The 14,960-nt window shown below is 45.0% G+C and overlaps 1 protein-coding gene across 1 annotated transcript in view; it reads right to left on the minus strand.

Annotated features, from left to right (window-relative positions):
• LOC144785008 (rab GDP dissociation inhibitor alpha-like) overlaps positions 1-14,544 on the minus strand; it is a 47,856-nt gene extending 33,312 nt beyond the window's left edge. The window contains exons 1-2 of the mRNA XM_078664127.1: positions 14,408-14,544; positions 4,736-4,843 (exon numbers count right to left, since the gene is read on the minus strand). Coding sequence (XP_078520253.1) covers positions 4,736-4,843; positions 14,408-14,452 — 153 coding nt within the window. The 5' untranslated portion in view covers positions 14,453-14,544. The remainder of the gene's footprint in view (positions 1-4,735; positions 4,844-14,407) is intronic.
• Positions 14,545-14,960: the final 416 nt, after the last annotated feature.

Raw genomic sequence — 14,960 nt, forward strand, 5'->3', positions numbered from 1 at the left:
CGCAACTTTCTTTCCGCATACCATCACTTCGCATACTTTCATTACGAAAGTACCATGACTCCGCAATGCCATTATAACACATGGCATTACATTTTATATGCTTTTACCATGCATACATTTACAACGAAATTCGTTGTAAATGCATGAATGATAAAAGCATGTTTTTTAAAAAAATGTTTGTATAAGGTAAGTATGGGTATAGGGGTATATGTTTTGGGGTACTGAGATATATGTTTTGGGGTGTTTGGGTATTTTAAGGGTTCAGAGATAGTTTTGAGTTATGGGGTACAGGGGTAGTTTTAGGGTTTAGGGATAGGTATGGGTTTTGGAGTACAGGGGTATTTTTAGGGTTCAGGGCTAGGTTTGGGTTTTGGGGTACAGTGGTATTTTAAGGGTTCAGGGCTAGATTTGGATTTTGGGGTACAGGGGTATTTTTAGGGTTCAGGGCTAGGTTTGGCTTTTGGTGTACAGGGGTATTTTAGGGTTATGGGGCAGGTTTGGGTTTTGGGGTACAGGGTTATTTTTATGGTTCAGGGCTAGGTTTGGGTTTTGGGGTACAGGGGTATTTTTAGGGTTCAGGAGTAGGTTTGGGTTTTGGGGTACAGGGGTATTTTAAGGGTTCAGGGCTAGGTTTGGGTTTTGGTGTACAGGGGTATTTTAGGGTTCAGGGGTAGGTTTGGGGTTTGGGGTACAGAGGTATTTTTAGGGTTCAGGGCTAGGTTTGGGTTTTGGGGTACAGGGGTATTTTTAGGGTTCAGGGGTAGGATTGGGTTTTGAGGTACAGGGGTATTTATAGGGTTCAGGGCTAGGTTTGGGTTTTGGGGTACATGGGTATTTTTAGGGTTTAGGGATAGGTTTGGGTTTTGGGGTACAGGGTATATTTATAGGGTTAAGATGGTTTAGTGTTTAAGGGTGTTGGGGTATTTTAAGGAGTAAGGGTGGGTTATGATTATGGGGTGCAGGGGTATTTAAAGGGAGCAGGATGGACACCCGGAGCTGGAATGTACAGAACCTGGGAAGAAAAAACAATGAAATATTGGGCACAACGCTCGCTTTTTTCCGTAATCCCGCGCCCCGCACACGCCCACGCCCCCAGCACATGCCCACAGCACACGATAGGAGACATGGCATGAAGGGCGGAACATACCACACGCCCCCAGCATTTGTCACGCCCCCAGCACACGCCCACAGCACAACGCAGACACGTCCACAAGGGACCACTTTGCTGGCACGGTTCTTTTACCTTTTAAATGTATATGGTGGGCGTCTGTATAGCCTATGTCCTTCTGCTGCAACTGCCCTTTCCAACGCTGTATTGGGTGTTGTGATTGGTGCTGTGGTTCCTGAGATTACCCGCCTCAAAGGTTTGGGCTCTCTCTTTATTATATTAGTATGGATGTCTGAGTCAGACTTAGAATACAGACAAGCAGTAACATTAGCACTTTAAGAATCTTTCCCCCTAGGGTCCTCCTACAACAGTGATGAACTAATCTAGAGTTTAGGTGTTTGTGGAGGAATTTCTCCTTGATGAGGGTAAGAAAGGAAGTGATCGCCCTTAACAAACACCCACAAAAACAGCTTTGGGACCAGACAGTCCCATATTCCAAGATAATAAATAAAAATGTTCAACTCTTGTCGAAGGGGGCAGTGAAAGAGAATTATGGCAAAGCATTGTTGTCTCATTGAGATGTATTTTTTGTAACGATCATAATGTACCTTTTATTTGTATATACATTTGATGGGCGTTGTTGTATTGTTGAGGATTTAATTCATCATAACAATACATTTCTAAGACTGGCTGGTGTACCACCTATTTCCCACTTGTAAAACCTGCCAGAATGTCGTGTTTGCTCAGAGCATCTGCCTCTGAATTGTGTGCTCCAGGCAATTGATGTGCCGCCAGTGAAATGTGATGTTGAATGGCCCTTGCCAAATGCCTCGAGACAGTCTTGCTTGTTTGTGCACAACGTCCGCGTGGTAGTGTCTATTTGCATTCTGTAACTTTCCCCTGTATTGGCTTTGGAAAGCTGTTGCTGCTATCAACACAGTGTCTAATTCTAAGGCATGTATGTGCTTGATCACATCAGCTTATACCAATTTCCTCCGACTTATAGTTGGCTCATACGTGCACCTCATACCGTGAGTGATGTATCTGCGGCTGCCCGACCCCACCGCAGGAGGCCACTCAAGAAGGCGGCCCTCTAGTGGCATCGGGCACCCCACCCCCCCCTCCTCCTGAGGGGGCAGGGACTCTGGTGGAGTCCCCCTCTTGGGCATGGGCGGTGCCGCGTCATCCGGTGCACGAGGTGGGGTGAGGGGTATATAGGTCCCCCTCACCACGCTGACGACCTATTTGCCGTCGCACCGGACACGCCGCAGCTGCTGCCTCGCGGGACACCCCGTCTCCCACCCTACTGCTTACCCGGCGTGGATGGTGGTAGGAAGTATGGTGAGAATGTTGTAATCTTGTACTTTTTTCGTTGCAGGTGGAGTTACAGGGCAACCTGGAAGCAAATGGGTACAGAAGGGTACCTCTTCACGGCACATAGGGGTGCCAGAGGTAGAGCCCAGGAGCCTCATGGGAGGTTCCTGGAAACCGTGTCGGCGCACCGCTAGTCCTTCGGGCGGTTGTGGGCCTGAACAACCGGGGGCTTGCCTTGCTACGCTCCGCCCTGAAAGGGCTGTGAGTAATAAAGGACCAGGTGTCACGTGATCCGGGAAGAGGATCACCAGAAGGGGCAGCACAGATGGGCTTCGCCCCAGGGCTGCTTAGCTCATCCGGCGGGCAGGTGGCGAGTATGCTGCCTGCCCTTGGATCGCCCGTAAGATAACCCACCATATTACATAACATTGTATGTAATAAAACTGCAGCAGTTTTTCCCAATAACAAAATCTGTGTGGTGTGTATTTATTTGCATGCATGCTATGTGCTTGGGGGTGGGGAGTGTTGCCATGATGGTACTATGTTATGGTGACGGGGGGACCGGGTATGTGAACAATTTGCTCAATGTTGTGTTTTCTTGTGTTCACCACCATACTTTTCTTTGCATCCTGGTTTGTACAACCACGAGCCTCCTCGCGTCTCCAGTATTGAGACCACTAGTACAGGTCAAGTCAGATGTTTGCAGACGCCGTCACTCCCAACATTTCATCACAGTTCGTCCTCCTAGGCTGAGACATCGGTACTTGTTATGAAATGCCAGTGTTCTGTTAGGTTGATACAGCCATAGCTGTATTTGTGGTCAACTATGCGCCAATAATGGTTCTCGCTGGGATAGAGTGAAGGGTTGATGTCTTCATGTTGACTGTGAATTGCAACAAATATATCAGTCGGATACATGCTGGCTCAGCATTATTGAAATAAGTTTCCTTTGAAAAGCCCGTTGCAACGGAATGCTTGGTCACCTTCGATGCATGGTTCCTGCCACTAAAGACTTAGTAAACAATCTTTGAGCAGACTTTATCCAGAAAGTCAATTCTCTGAATTGTGAGTGAACTGTAATCTGAAAGTAGACATCAGGAGGTCTAATGTCACCAAGTACCCTCCTCTTGCCAATAAAGGAACATGTCATCTGGAATCGATGATTCCGGATACACTTTTAACTCAAGTGCAGAATCGGTTGTAGTATTTAGTCTTGTTTCGGTATTAAGATATATACTCGCTCTTTCCGTTCCTTGCGAGGTGTTACCTTGATCAGCAACTCCTAACCCTTTCGCTGAAGTAGAATATACAGCTACTTGTACCTCTGGTCTTATGAACTCAGTCCCTTGTGCTTTAATCACAGGAGATTTGTTCTAATATAGTGATGGATTGATAGCTTGCAGAGGGGCGGTAGCAAGGTGTAAGTGATGGTGAAACACCACCATAGATGGTGCCTAAACCAGAAAATCATTACTGAGGGTAGAATTGAATCAACCTACCCTTGGATGCGCTGCAGCTGCAGCACAAACAAGGTGGAACCATGGAAGTCAAATATAAGAAGAGGGGAGCAACATTTACCAACAGAGGACAATCTCACCACAAAGTAGTTAGTTTCATGATACGGTTACCAAACTGTGTAAGATCGGGTGAGTGTCTTGTCTGTCAATGGCACTCACCAGGTCCTGTCGTTACAAGGAAGACAGGATCTACACACCGCTCGTTGACTGTATCCTTGATTTTACCCCTCGACAGCGCTTTGCTTCTTTTATGCCCGGTTCCTGCGACACAAATACCACAGGTATACATACATACACACATGTTGCCTTCAGAATATCGCCAGCAGTCAGTACTTGGTGAAAAGGTTTATGGCTAGGATTGGCAATAGGCAACGAGTTGGCTCCCAAAAAATCTAAAATTAAAGCCTTGACCCACCTTTCAGAGTGAATTCAGTGCAATAGTATTAAACCACAGCAAATGTAGATCATCATTTAGTCTGCTTTATTGTTAAGAGGAAAATGACATCACACTCTCCCTGTCGTAAAGACAAGGCTCTTCTAGTGCTATTCCTGCCATTAACGCATATTAATGCGCAGCCACACACTCTCCCTGTCGTACAGTGGTGGTCAACCCTTCTTAGCCCCAGAACCGTGTTCTCTCCGCTGTGGTGTCCACAAGGAAGGGTCTCCTTGAGATATCAAGCCCTCCTCGCTGTGCACCGCACTCTCCCAGCTGTGGTGTCCACAAGGAAGGCTCTTCTAGCGATGTCTCGTTGCGCAACACGCAGTCCCTGCTGTGTACAGGTTATGCTCTTACCTTCTCCAGAGGGGTGATGGACGAGCTCTCGCCACCGTAGTGAGGATTCCTGTCCATGGTAAGTACCTTCTTCCCATTCATAGACAAGATGCCCGACAAGATGCATTCCTGACGGAAAGAGAGAAAGCAGAGGACGAAGTTAGGGTTTGTGATGAGTCGAGTACGGAAGGAGATCTGTGGCAGTGCACGCCTCGATGTCCCACACTGTTGGAAACACAAACCCACCTCTACCACCCACAGAAAATCATTCCAACCAAGATGTCCAACCGCAAAGGCTAAGCCTTTTACAGGGTTTTTGCCACAGCGCTTAGATACGTGCAGGCAATGAAAGGACGAGCGGGGTTCGAAGGTCCAATGAAGATCAACCGAGAAGCCGAGGGTTTTCCAGTATCGGCGGTAGGTGCCACAGTGAGTTGACTGACTGGCATCAGCATGAAAAGACAGATAGATTTTTAAATGATATTAAGGGCTTAGAACCAACAGAACCAGTCTGCCATTTAAACCCTACTCTCTGACCAACATAACAAGAGAAGATCAGGCATTCAAACAATGGACAATGTTTACAAGAACAGGATGGCATGCCAACCAGAGGTGCCCAACAGCAGGAAGAACATTCAGCAATCTAATGATATCCATTGACCAACACTCGCAGGAACATGGTAGGGTTCAGACAAAACTCATCAATGACAGCAAAACAGAGCGACGTTCAAACCCTACTCTCCAGACAACGCTAACATTAAAAGTACGAGCAGTCCAACCAACTCTCCAAGGTGAACAAGAACCGGGTGACTCCAACATACATCCCCTTATTGCAATACTAGTCGATTACTGACAAGAACATAGGAGAATTCAGACAAAACTCATCAATGACAGCAAAACAGAGAGACGTTAAAACCCTACTCTCCAGCCCACGCTAACATTAAAAGTACGAGCAGTCCAACCCACTCTCCAAGGTGAACAAGAAAGGGATGACTCTAACATACAGCACCCTTATTGCAATAAAAGCCGATCACGACAAGAACATAGGAGGATTCAGACAAAACTCATCAATGATAGCAAAACAGAGCGACGTTCAAACCCTACTCTCCAGACAACGCTAACATTAAAAGTACGAGCAGTCCAACCAACTCTCCAAGGTGAACAAGAACCGGGTGACTCCAACATACATCCCCTTATTGCAATAATAGTCGATCACTGACAAGAACATAGGAGGATTCAGACAAAACTCATCAATGACAGCAAAACAGAGAGACGTTAAAACCCTACTCTCTAGCCAACGCTAACATTAAAAGTACGAGCAGTCCAACCCACTCTCCAAGGTGAACAATAAAGGGATGACTCTAACATACAGCACCTTTATTGCAATAAAAGCCGATCACGACAAGAACATAGGAGGGTTCAGACAAAACTCATCAATGATAGCAAAACAGAGCGACGTTCAAACCCTACTCTCCAGACAACGCTAACATTAAAAGTACGAGCAGTCCAACCAACTCTCCAAGGTGAACAAGAACCGGGTGACTCCAACATACATCCCCTTATTGCAATAATAGTCGATCACTGACAAGAACATAGGAGGATTCAGACAAAACTCATCAATGACAGCAAAACAGAGAGACGTTAAAACCCTACTCTCTAGCCAACGCTAACATTAAAAGTACGAGCAGTCCAACCCACTCTCCAAGGTGAACAATAAAGGGATGACTCTAACATACAGCACCTTTATTGCAATAATAGCCGATCACGACAAGAACATAGGAGGATTCAGACAAAACTCATCAATGATAGCAAAACAGAGCGACGTTCAAACCCTACTCTCCAGACAACGCTAACATTAAAAGTACGAGCAGTCCAACCCACTCTCCAAGGTGAACAAGAACCGGATGACTCCAACATACATCCCCTTATTGCAATAATAGTCGATCACTGACAAGAACATAGGAGGATTCAGACAAAACTCATCAATGACAGCAAAACAGAGAGACGTTAAAACCCTACTCTCCAGCCAACGCTAACATTAAAAGTACGAGCAGTCCAACCAAATCTCCAACGTGAACAAGAACGGGATGACTCTAACATACAGCACCTTTATTGCAATAATAGCCGATCACGACAAGAACATAGGAGGATTCAAACAAAACTCATTATCGAACAATAAATGACATTCCAGTCCAACTCAGATGCAGCCAAGAGCAGCATGTCATTCTAAAGAGGGGTTTATTAAACTGGGCACTTTGACGTCTGCAAATGTAACAAAATGTGTGCTTAAAAAATCTTAAATATTTTCATTGTTTTATAGTCACCAGATTAATATTCTTAGGAAATGCATCTATATACCTGAAATCTGGTACATAATTGTACATCAATTAGCAACGTTAGTTCACTTTTTTCCACAAACTTTTGGACCCATAACATTTAAATCCCAATGCAAGGATATGGCTTTTTATGAGGTGACGCTCAGTGGCACTTTCTGCAGAATTGTTCCATGGAGTTTTGCAGGGTTTTCAATGAAATAATATAGCAATCCTTTGAAAAAGGCCTTTATTTTGCATTTCTGGGGTTCCCTGGTGCTGTCTGTGAGATATCAAATATTTTGGAATGGTCCCGCAGAAGTTGTTTTCATAGTTTCGCCACTACCTATGTTAAAAGTCACCAGTAGTATCATGCATTTCTAAATTACTTGGACCTGCACCTTTTAATTTTGAAATTTGATTGGTCAGTAAACTGATGCAACTTTTGCTATAGGTTCAATATCAAGGCTTTATGTGCTATTTTAGTAAAGTTGTCTATTGCCATTTGCCTCATTATACTCAATGAATACTTTCTTAGTGTCCAAAATGGCAGATATCAGTTTCAAATTTCAGAGGTCTCTATTTTGCTACCTTTAATACTTAAAAAATGAAGGCATATTTTTGATGGAGGATTTTTTTCCCACCCAAGTACTGTCAGTGAAGAGAAAAAACAACTATTTTACAAGAGGTTTTTTTCTCCAAACGATTATGTCGAAAATCATAAACTGGTTCTCAGCGTGTTATTCCTTGTTATTTTACAGGGTTTTCAACTTTGTCTTAAAGTTGGGATAAGATTTTAACATTTTTGAAAATACTATAAAAAATGGATGATTTTCAACTTTCTGAGAAGAAAAAACAACCAGATTGCATTTGAAAGATAAAATAATTTGTTTACGTTGTTCTACAACTGAATAATAAATGGAATCCCCTACATAGCGTACATCGGAGTTTTCATATTTTTGTTGGAAGATAATGCAGCACAATACATTTTGGCAATTTTATTTTCTCAGCCAACGGGGTCAAAAATCCATACCTTTCTCTGCTTATTTTGACAGTATAAGATATGGCAAGGCAGCATTTTGTAGTCTACTTTACCCAGCGAAAGGGAGTTTTCAAGATTTATCCCTCCACAAAATGAGTGAACAATCATTAGGATTTTTTTTAAACTTGCTACATTTTGTGAAAGACGTTTCTTGTAAAATACATTTCTGCAGGATAATTTTTCTAGAGGCACAACTTGACAAATTTAATAATGTTCCAATTTCAAGTAATGCTGTATTACGAATTATGTGAAAGCTAAAATTTCACTTGTATCCAATTATAACCAAAGCCACAGACTGGTGCCAGCAAAGAGCAGGTTTTCCATCTAACCATACCCAGATCAACATCAGGTACAACAGCATGGAAATCCATCCATTATGATAGAGCAACAGCAGCAAGTGCACACTGGCATCACACCAGACATACTGGCTGATGCCAGCAAGAACAGGCTGGTATTCTGCACAAATTCATGGCCAAAGTCAGTAAACACAAACCACAGCCCAGCATCAGTAAGCATGTGACACTATCATGACGATGCTGGCAAGGTTGACCGAGAAGTAAACAAAAGGCCACCTTACTTTTTATAGACATTGGCCAGTCAGGCATTCTCCATGCTGTATGGATGGCAGTCATGTGAGTCTCTAAGAGAGATGAGTTAGGAGCCAGCAATGAATGTAGAAATTATTTATCAGCTAACAATGAAAGAGAGGCGTTTTATTTATTTTTACTGTGGAGGGGCCTTCTGTGGACCAGATGTTGAATGGACCATCCCTGGAAATGTAGCAGGTGGAAGGAGGAACATATCAGGCTTTCAGTGTCACAGAGGTTGAGAGATGCAAAAATATCCTGGGGCAGATTTACAAATTACAGGCGCATCCATGCAAATTAGCAGGGATGCGCCAGTAATTGTGCGCCGCAGCTCTGTCACCCACGATGCGCTTCATTTACAATGCGGCGCACCTTGGGGCCAAAACGGCACAGATGCGTCACGCATCTGTGCCGTAAAGGTGGTGCATTGCTGGAGCTGCTCCAGCAATGCTCTGGGGGGGGGGGGGGGAGGTCCTACTCTTTCACTGCTGCCTCAAGCCTTACGCCTGCTTAAAGCAGGCGCAGGGTTTTGACGCAGTATTGGGCTAAAAGTGACTGAGTGAAATCTTGTAGAGTTCACTCAGCCACTTTTGGGGGGCGTTTCTGCGCAGGAACGCCCCCCCCTCCACCCCCCCAAACCCCTCCCTGTGCATGAACGCCTCCTTACAACGCAGGGCTTTACAACGTGCCGCATCTCCCAGATGTGGCACGATGTTAATACATCGAACCATGGTGCATCTTTTGCGCCACCGCTGCGTCACAAAAGTGACACAACGGCGGCGCAAAAGAGGCGCAATGGGCTTGTTAATCTGCCCCCCTGTGTCTATACTGCTCAACCTCGCTGAAGTCAACGCATGCACCCACACATACAACTATATCCACCAACCACAATCACCCTCAGCAGGCCACAACTCCAAGCCCAATTCTCTTCAAAACATGCAGGAAAGGAAACAAGATAATCAGCAGCAATGCGCACTCGTACATGAGCAAATACTAACCATGTTAAGCGGCTCCCGCCTTCACTGGAGTCATACAGACTAAGACACCACACAAAAACACAAGAATACAGCCTCTAATAGATCTACACACTGGAGTCACACAGACTGAGACACCACACACACATGTAAACAACCTCAAATAGATCCACACACTGGAGTCACACAGACGGAGACACCACACACACACATGTATACAACCTCAAATAGATCCACACACTGGAGTCACACAGACTGAGACACCACACACACATGTATACAACCTCAAATAGATCCACACACTGGAGTCACACAGACTGAGACACCACACACACATGTATACAGCCTCAAATAGATCCACACACTGGAGTCACACAGACTGAGACACCACACACACATGTAAACAACCTCAAATAGATCCACACACTGGAGTCACACAGACGGAGACACCACACACACATGTATACAGCCTCAAATAGATCCACACACTGGAGTCACACAGACTGAGACACCACACACACATGTAAACAACCTCAAATAGATCCACACACTGGAGTCACACAGACTGAGACACCACACACACATGTAAACAACCTCAAATAGATCCACACACTGGAGTCACACAGACGGAGACACCACACACACATGTATACAACCTCAAATAGATCCACACTGGAGTCACACAGACTGAGACACCACACACACATGTATACAGCCTCAAATAGATCCACACACTGGAGTCACACAGACAGACACCACACACACATGTATACAGCCTCAAATAGATCTACACACTGGAGTCACACAGACTGAGACACCACACACACATGTAAACAACCTCAAATAGATCCACACACTGGAGTCACACAGACGGAGACACCACACACACATGTAAACAACCTCAAATAGATCCACACACTGGAGTCACACAGACGGAGACACCACACACACATGTATACAACCTCAAATAGATCCACACTGGAGTCACACAGACTGAGACACCACACACACATGTATACAGCCTCAAATAGATTCACACACTTGAGTCACACAGACTGAGACACCACACACACATGTATACAACCTCAAATAGATCCACACACTGGAGTCACACAGACTGTGACACAACACACACATGTACAAAACTTCAAATAGATTCACACACTGGAGTCACACAGACTGAGACACCACACACACATGTATACAGCCTTAAATAGATCCACACACTGGAGTCACACAGACTGAGACACCACACACACATGTAAACAACCTCAAATAGATCCACACACTGGAGTCACACAGACTGTGACACAACACACACATGTACAAAACTTCAAATAGATTCACACACTGGAGTCACACAGACTGAGACACCACACACATGTGTACAGCCTCAAATAGATCCACACACTGGAGTCACACAGACTGAGACACCATACACACATGTAAACAACCTCAAATAGATTCACACACTGGAGTCACACAGACTGAGACACAACACACACATGTACAAAACTTCAAATAGATTCACACACTTGAGTCACACAGACTGAGACACCACACACACATGTATACAACCTCAAATAGATCCACACACTGGAGTCACACAGACTGAGACACCACACACACATGTAAACAACCTCAAATAGATCCACATACTGGAGTCACACAGACTGAGACACCACACACACATGCATACAACCTCAAATAGATCCACACACTGGAGTCACACAGACTGAGACACCACACACACATGTAAACAACCTCAAATAGATCCACACACTGGAGTCACACAGACTGAGACACCACACACACATGTAAACAACCTCAAATAGATCCACACACTGGAGTCACACAGGCTGAGACACCACACACATGTATACAGCCTTAAATAGATCCACACACTGGAGTCACATAGCACGGACTGAGACACCACACACATGTATACAGCCTTAAATAGATCCACACACTGGAGTCACACAGACTGAGACACAACACACACATGTACAAAACTTCAAATAGATTCACACACTTGAGTCACACAGACTGAGACACCACACACACATGTATACAGCCCCAAATAGATCCACACACTGGAGTCACACAGACTGAGACACCACACACACATGTATACAACCTCAAATAGATCCACACACTGGAGTCACACAGACTGAGACACCACACACACATGTAAACAACCTCAAATAGATCCACATACTGGAGTCACACAGGCTGAGACACCGCACACAAACACAAGTATACAGCCTCAAATGGATCCACACACTGGAGTCACACAGCACGGACTGAGACACCACACACATGTATACAGCCTTAAATAGATCCACACACTGGAGTCACACAGACTGAGACACCACACACACATGTATACAACCTCAAATAGATCCACACACTGGAGTCACACAGACTGAGACACCACACACACATGTAAACAACCTCATATAGATCCACACACGGGAGTCACAAAGACTGAGACACCACACACACATGTATACAGCCTCAAATAGATCCACACACCGGAGTCACACAGACTGAGACACCACACACACATGTATACAGCCTCAAATAGATCAACACACTGGAGTCACACAGACTGAGACACCACACACATGTGTACAGCCTCAAATAGATCCACACACTGGAGTCACACAGACTGAGACACCACACACATGTGTACAGCCTCAAATAGATCCACACACTGGAGTCACACAGACTGAGACACCACACACATGTGTACAGCCTCAAATAGATCAACACACTGGAGTCACACAGACTGAGACACCACACACATGTGTACAGCCTCAAATAGATCCACACACTGGAGTCACACAGACTGAGACACCACACACATGTGTACAGCCTCAAATAGATCCACACACTGGAGTCACACAGACTGAGACACCACACACACATGTAAACAACCTCAAATAGATTCACACACTTGAGTCACACAGACTGAGACACCACACACACATGTATACAGCCTTAAATAGATCCACACACTGGAGTCACAAAGACTGAGACACCACACATGCATGTAAACAACCGCAAATAGATACAAACTGGGGTCAGACAGACTGAAACACCACACACACATGTAAACAACCTCAAATAGATACACACTGGGGTCAGACAGACTGAAACACCACACACACATGTAAACAACCTCAAATAGATACACACTGGGGTCAGACAGACTGAAACACCACACACACATGTAAAAAACTCAAATACACCCACACTGGAGTCACACAGACAGACACCACACACAAACACAAGTATACAGCCTCAAATAGATCCACACACTGGAGTCAGACAGACTGAGACACCACACACACATGTGTACAACCTCAAATAGATCCACACACTGGAGTCAGACAGACTGAGACACCACACACATGTATACAGCCTTAAATAGATCCACACACTGGAGTCACACAGACTGAGACACCACACACACATGTACACAACCTCAAATAGATCCACACACTGGAGTCACACAGACTGAGACACCACACACACATGTACACAACCTCAAATAGATCCACACACTTGAGTCACACAGACTGAGACACCACACACACATGTATACAACCTCAAATAGATCCACACACTGGAGTCAGACAGCCTGAGACACCACACACACATGTATACAACCTCAAATAGATCCACACACTGGAGTCACACAGACTGAGACACCACACACACATGTATACAGCCTCAAATAGATCTACACACTGGAGTCACACAGACTGAGACACCACACACACATGTAAACAACCTCAAATAGATCCACACACTGGAGTCACACAGACTGAGACACCACACACACATGTATACAACAACCTCAAATAGATCCACACACTGGAGTCAGACAGCCTGAGACACCACACACACATGTATACAACCTCAAATAGATCCACACACTGGAGTCACACAGACTGAGACACCACACACACATGTATACAACCTCAAATAGATCCACACACTGGAGTCAGACAGCCTGAGACACCACACACACATGTATACAACCTCAAATAGATCCACACACTGGAGTCACACAGACTGAGACACCACACACACATGTATACAACCTCAAATAGATCCACACACTGGAGTCAGACAGCCTGAGACACCACATACAAACACAAGTATACCGCCTCAAATAGATCCACACACTGGAGTCACACAGAGAGACACACCAAAATGGGGGCATTCAGCATGTCAGGGAGGCATGGGTGCAATCAGGACTTAAGGGGCTCAAACCATGTCCCTGGGGGCAGATGTGAACATTCTATGCACAGATATTCCATCAACACATGGGCGGGTGGGTAGATAGATCATGAAAGTATACCCACAGCTGTTTAAGGGCATGAACCTGCAATGATTCATCGGGGGTGGGGGCATGAACAAACCAGGAGGGACAAAGATGCCATGATTATGCCATTTTTAAAAAAATTTTTTAATTGTATTTATTTTATTTTAGGCGTTTTTATATAGGGCGGACTTTACCCTAAGGTGTCAGAGCGCTTCACAATAGGAACAGTAATGATACATGAGGAGTAAACTACAAGTGAACAAATTACAAAAGCAAACGTTAAGTTACATGAGACAAAAGTGACAACTGTGAGCAAACAAAATACAAGAGGTAGCAAACGGTACATTACAGGAGGAAAAAGTGACGTGTGCAAGTAACAAAGGCGTACAAAGTACAATAGTCGGGGGGCTCCGCTAAGATGGGGGGAGGGGGGTTCACTCACCGTCAGGCCGGTGCCCAGCACTATGACGTCATACTCTTCATCCATGGCGGCCGTGGGGATGATGATGGAGCCAGAGGAGGAAGACGAGAGCTGCTGCTGCTGCTGTCAGAGAACCAAAGATTGCATTGCACCACCGCCCGGGAGGTGCTCCTCTAAGAGAGAGAAGAGTCCGCCTCCGGGAGGGGGCGGCAACGGGCTCGAGGGGGCGGGGGGGGGGGGGGGGGGGGGAGGCTGGAGTTTATGTGCTTTTGACTGTTTGCATTTTTATTGATGCAAAACACATCCTTCTAATTTTGCATAATTACGTTAATTTTGCACACATATAGTTATGATGCCTCTAAAAAAAAATCCTGGGAGCAAGCCTCTTTATGCAAGGCCGACAGGTTATTACACTTCTCCAGCAGTACCCCAAGAAACTAACTCTGAGAGGTAAACTCCAAAGGATTATGATTTTTTCTGGCAGGAGGTAAAGATCTAGCCAATGAAAGGCCAATAATCAGCCATGCACGCATCATGCCTTCAGACACATTTAAATGTCAGGATTGGCGTATAT

Source organism: Lissotriton helveticus, chromosome 10, assembly GCF_964261635.1.
Source record: "Lissotriton helveticus chromosome 10, aLisHel1.1, whole genome shotgun sequence".
Classification (NCBI taxonomy): Eukaryota; Metazoa; Chordata; class Amphibia; order Caudata; family Salamandridae; genus Lissotriton; species Lissotriton helveticus.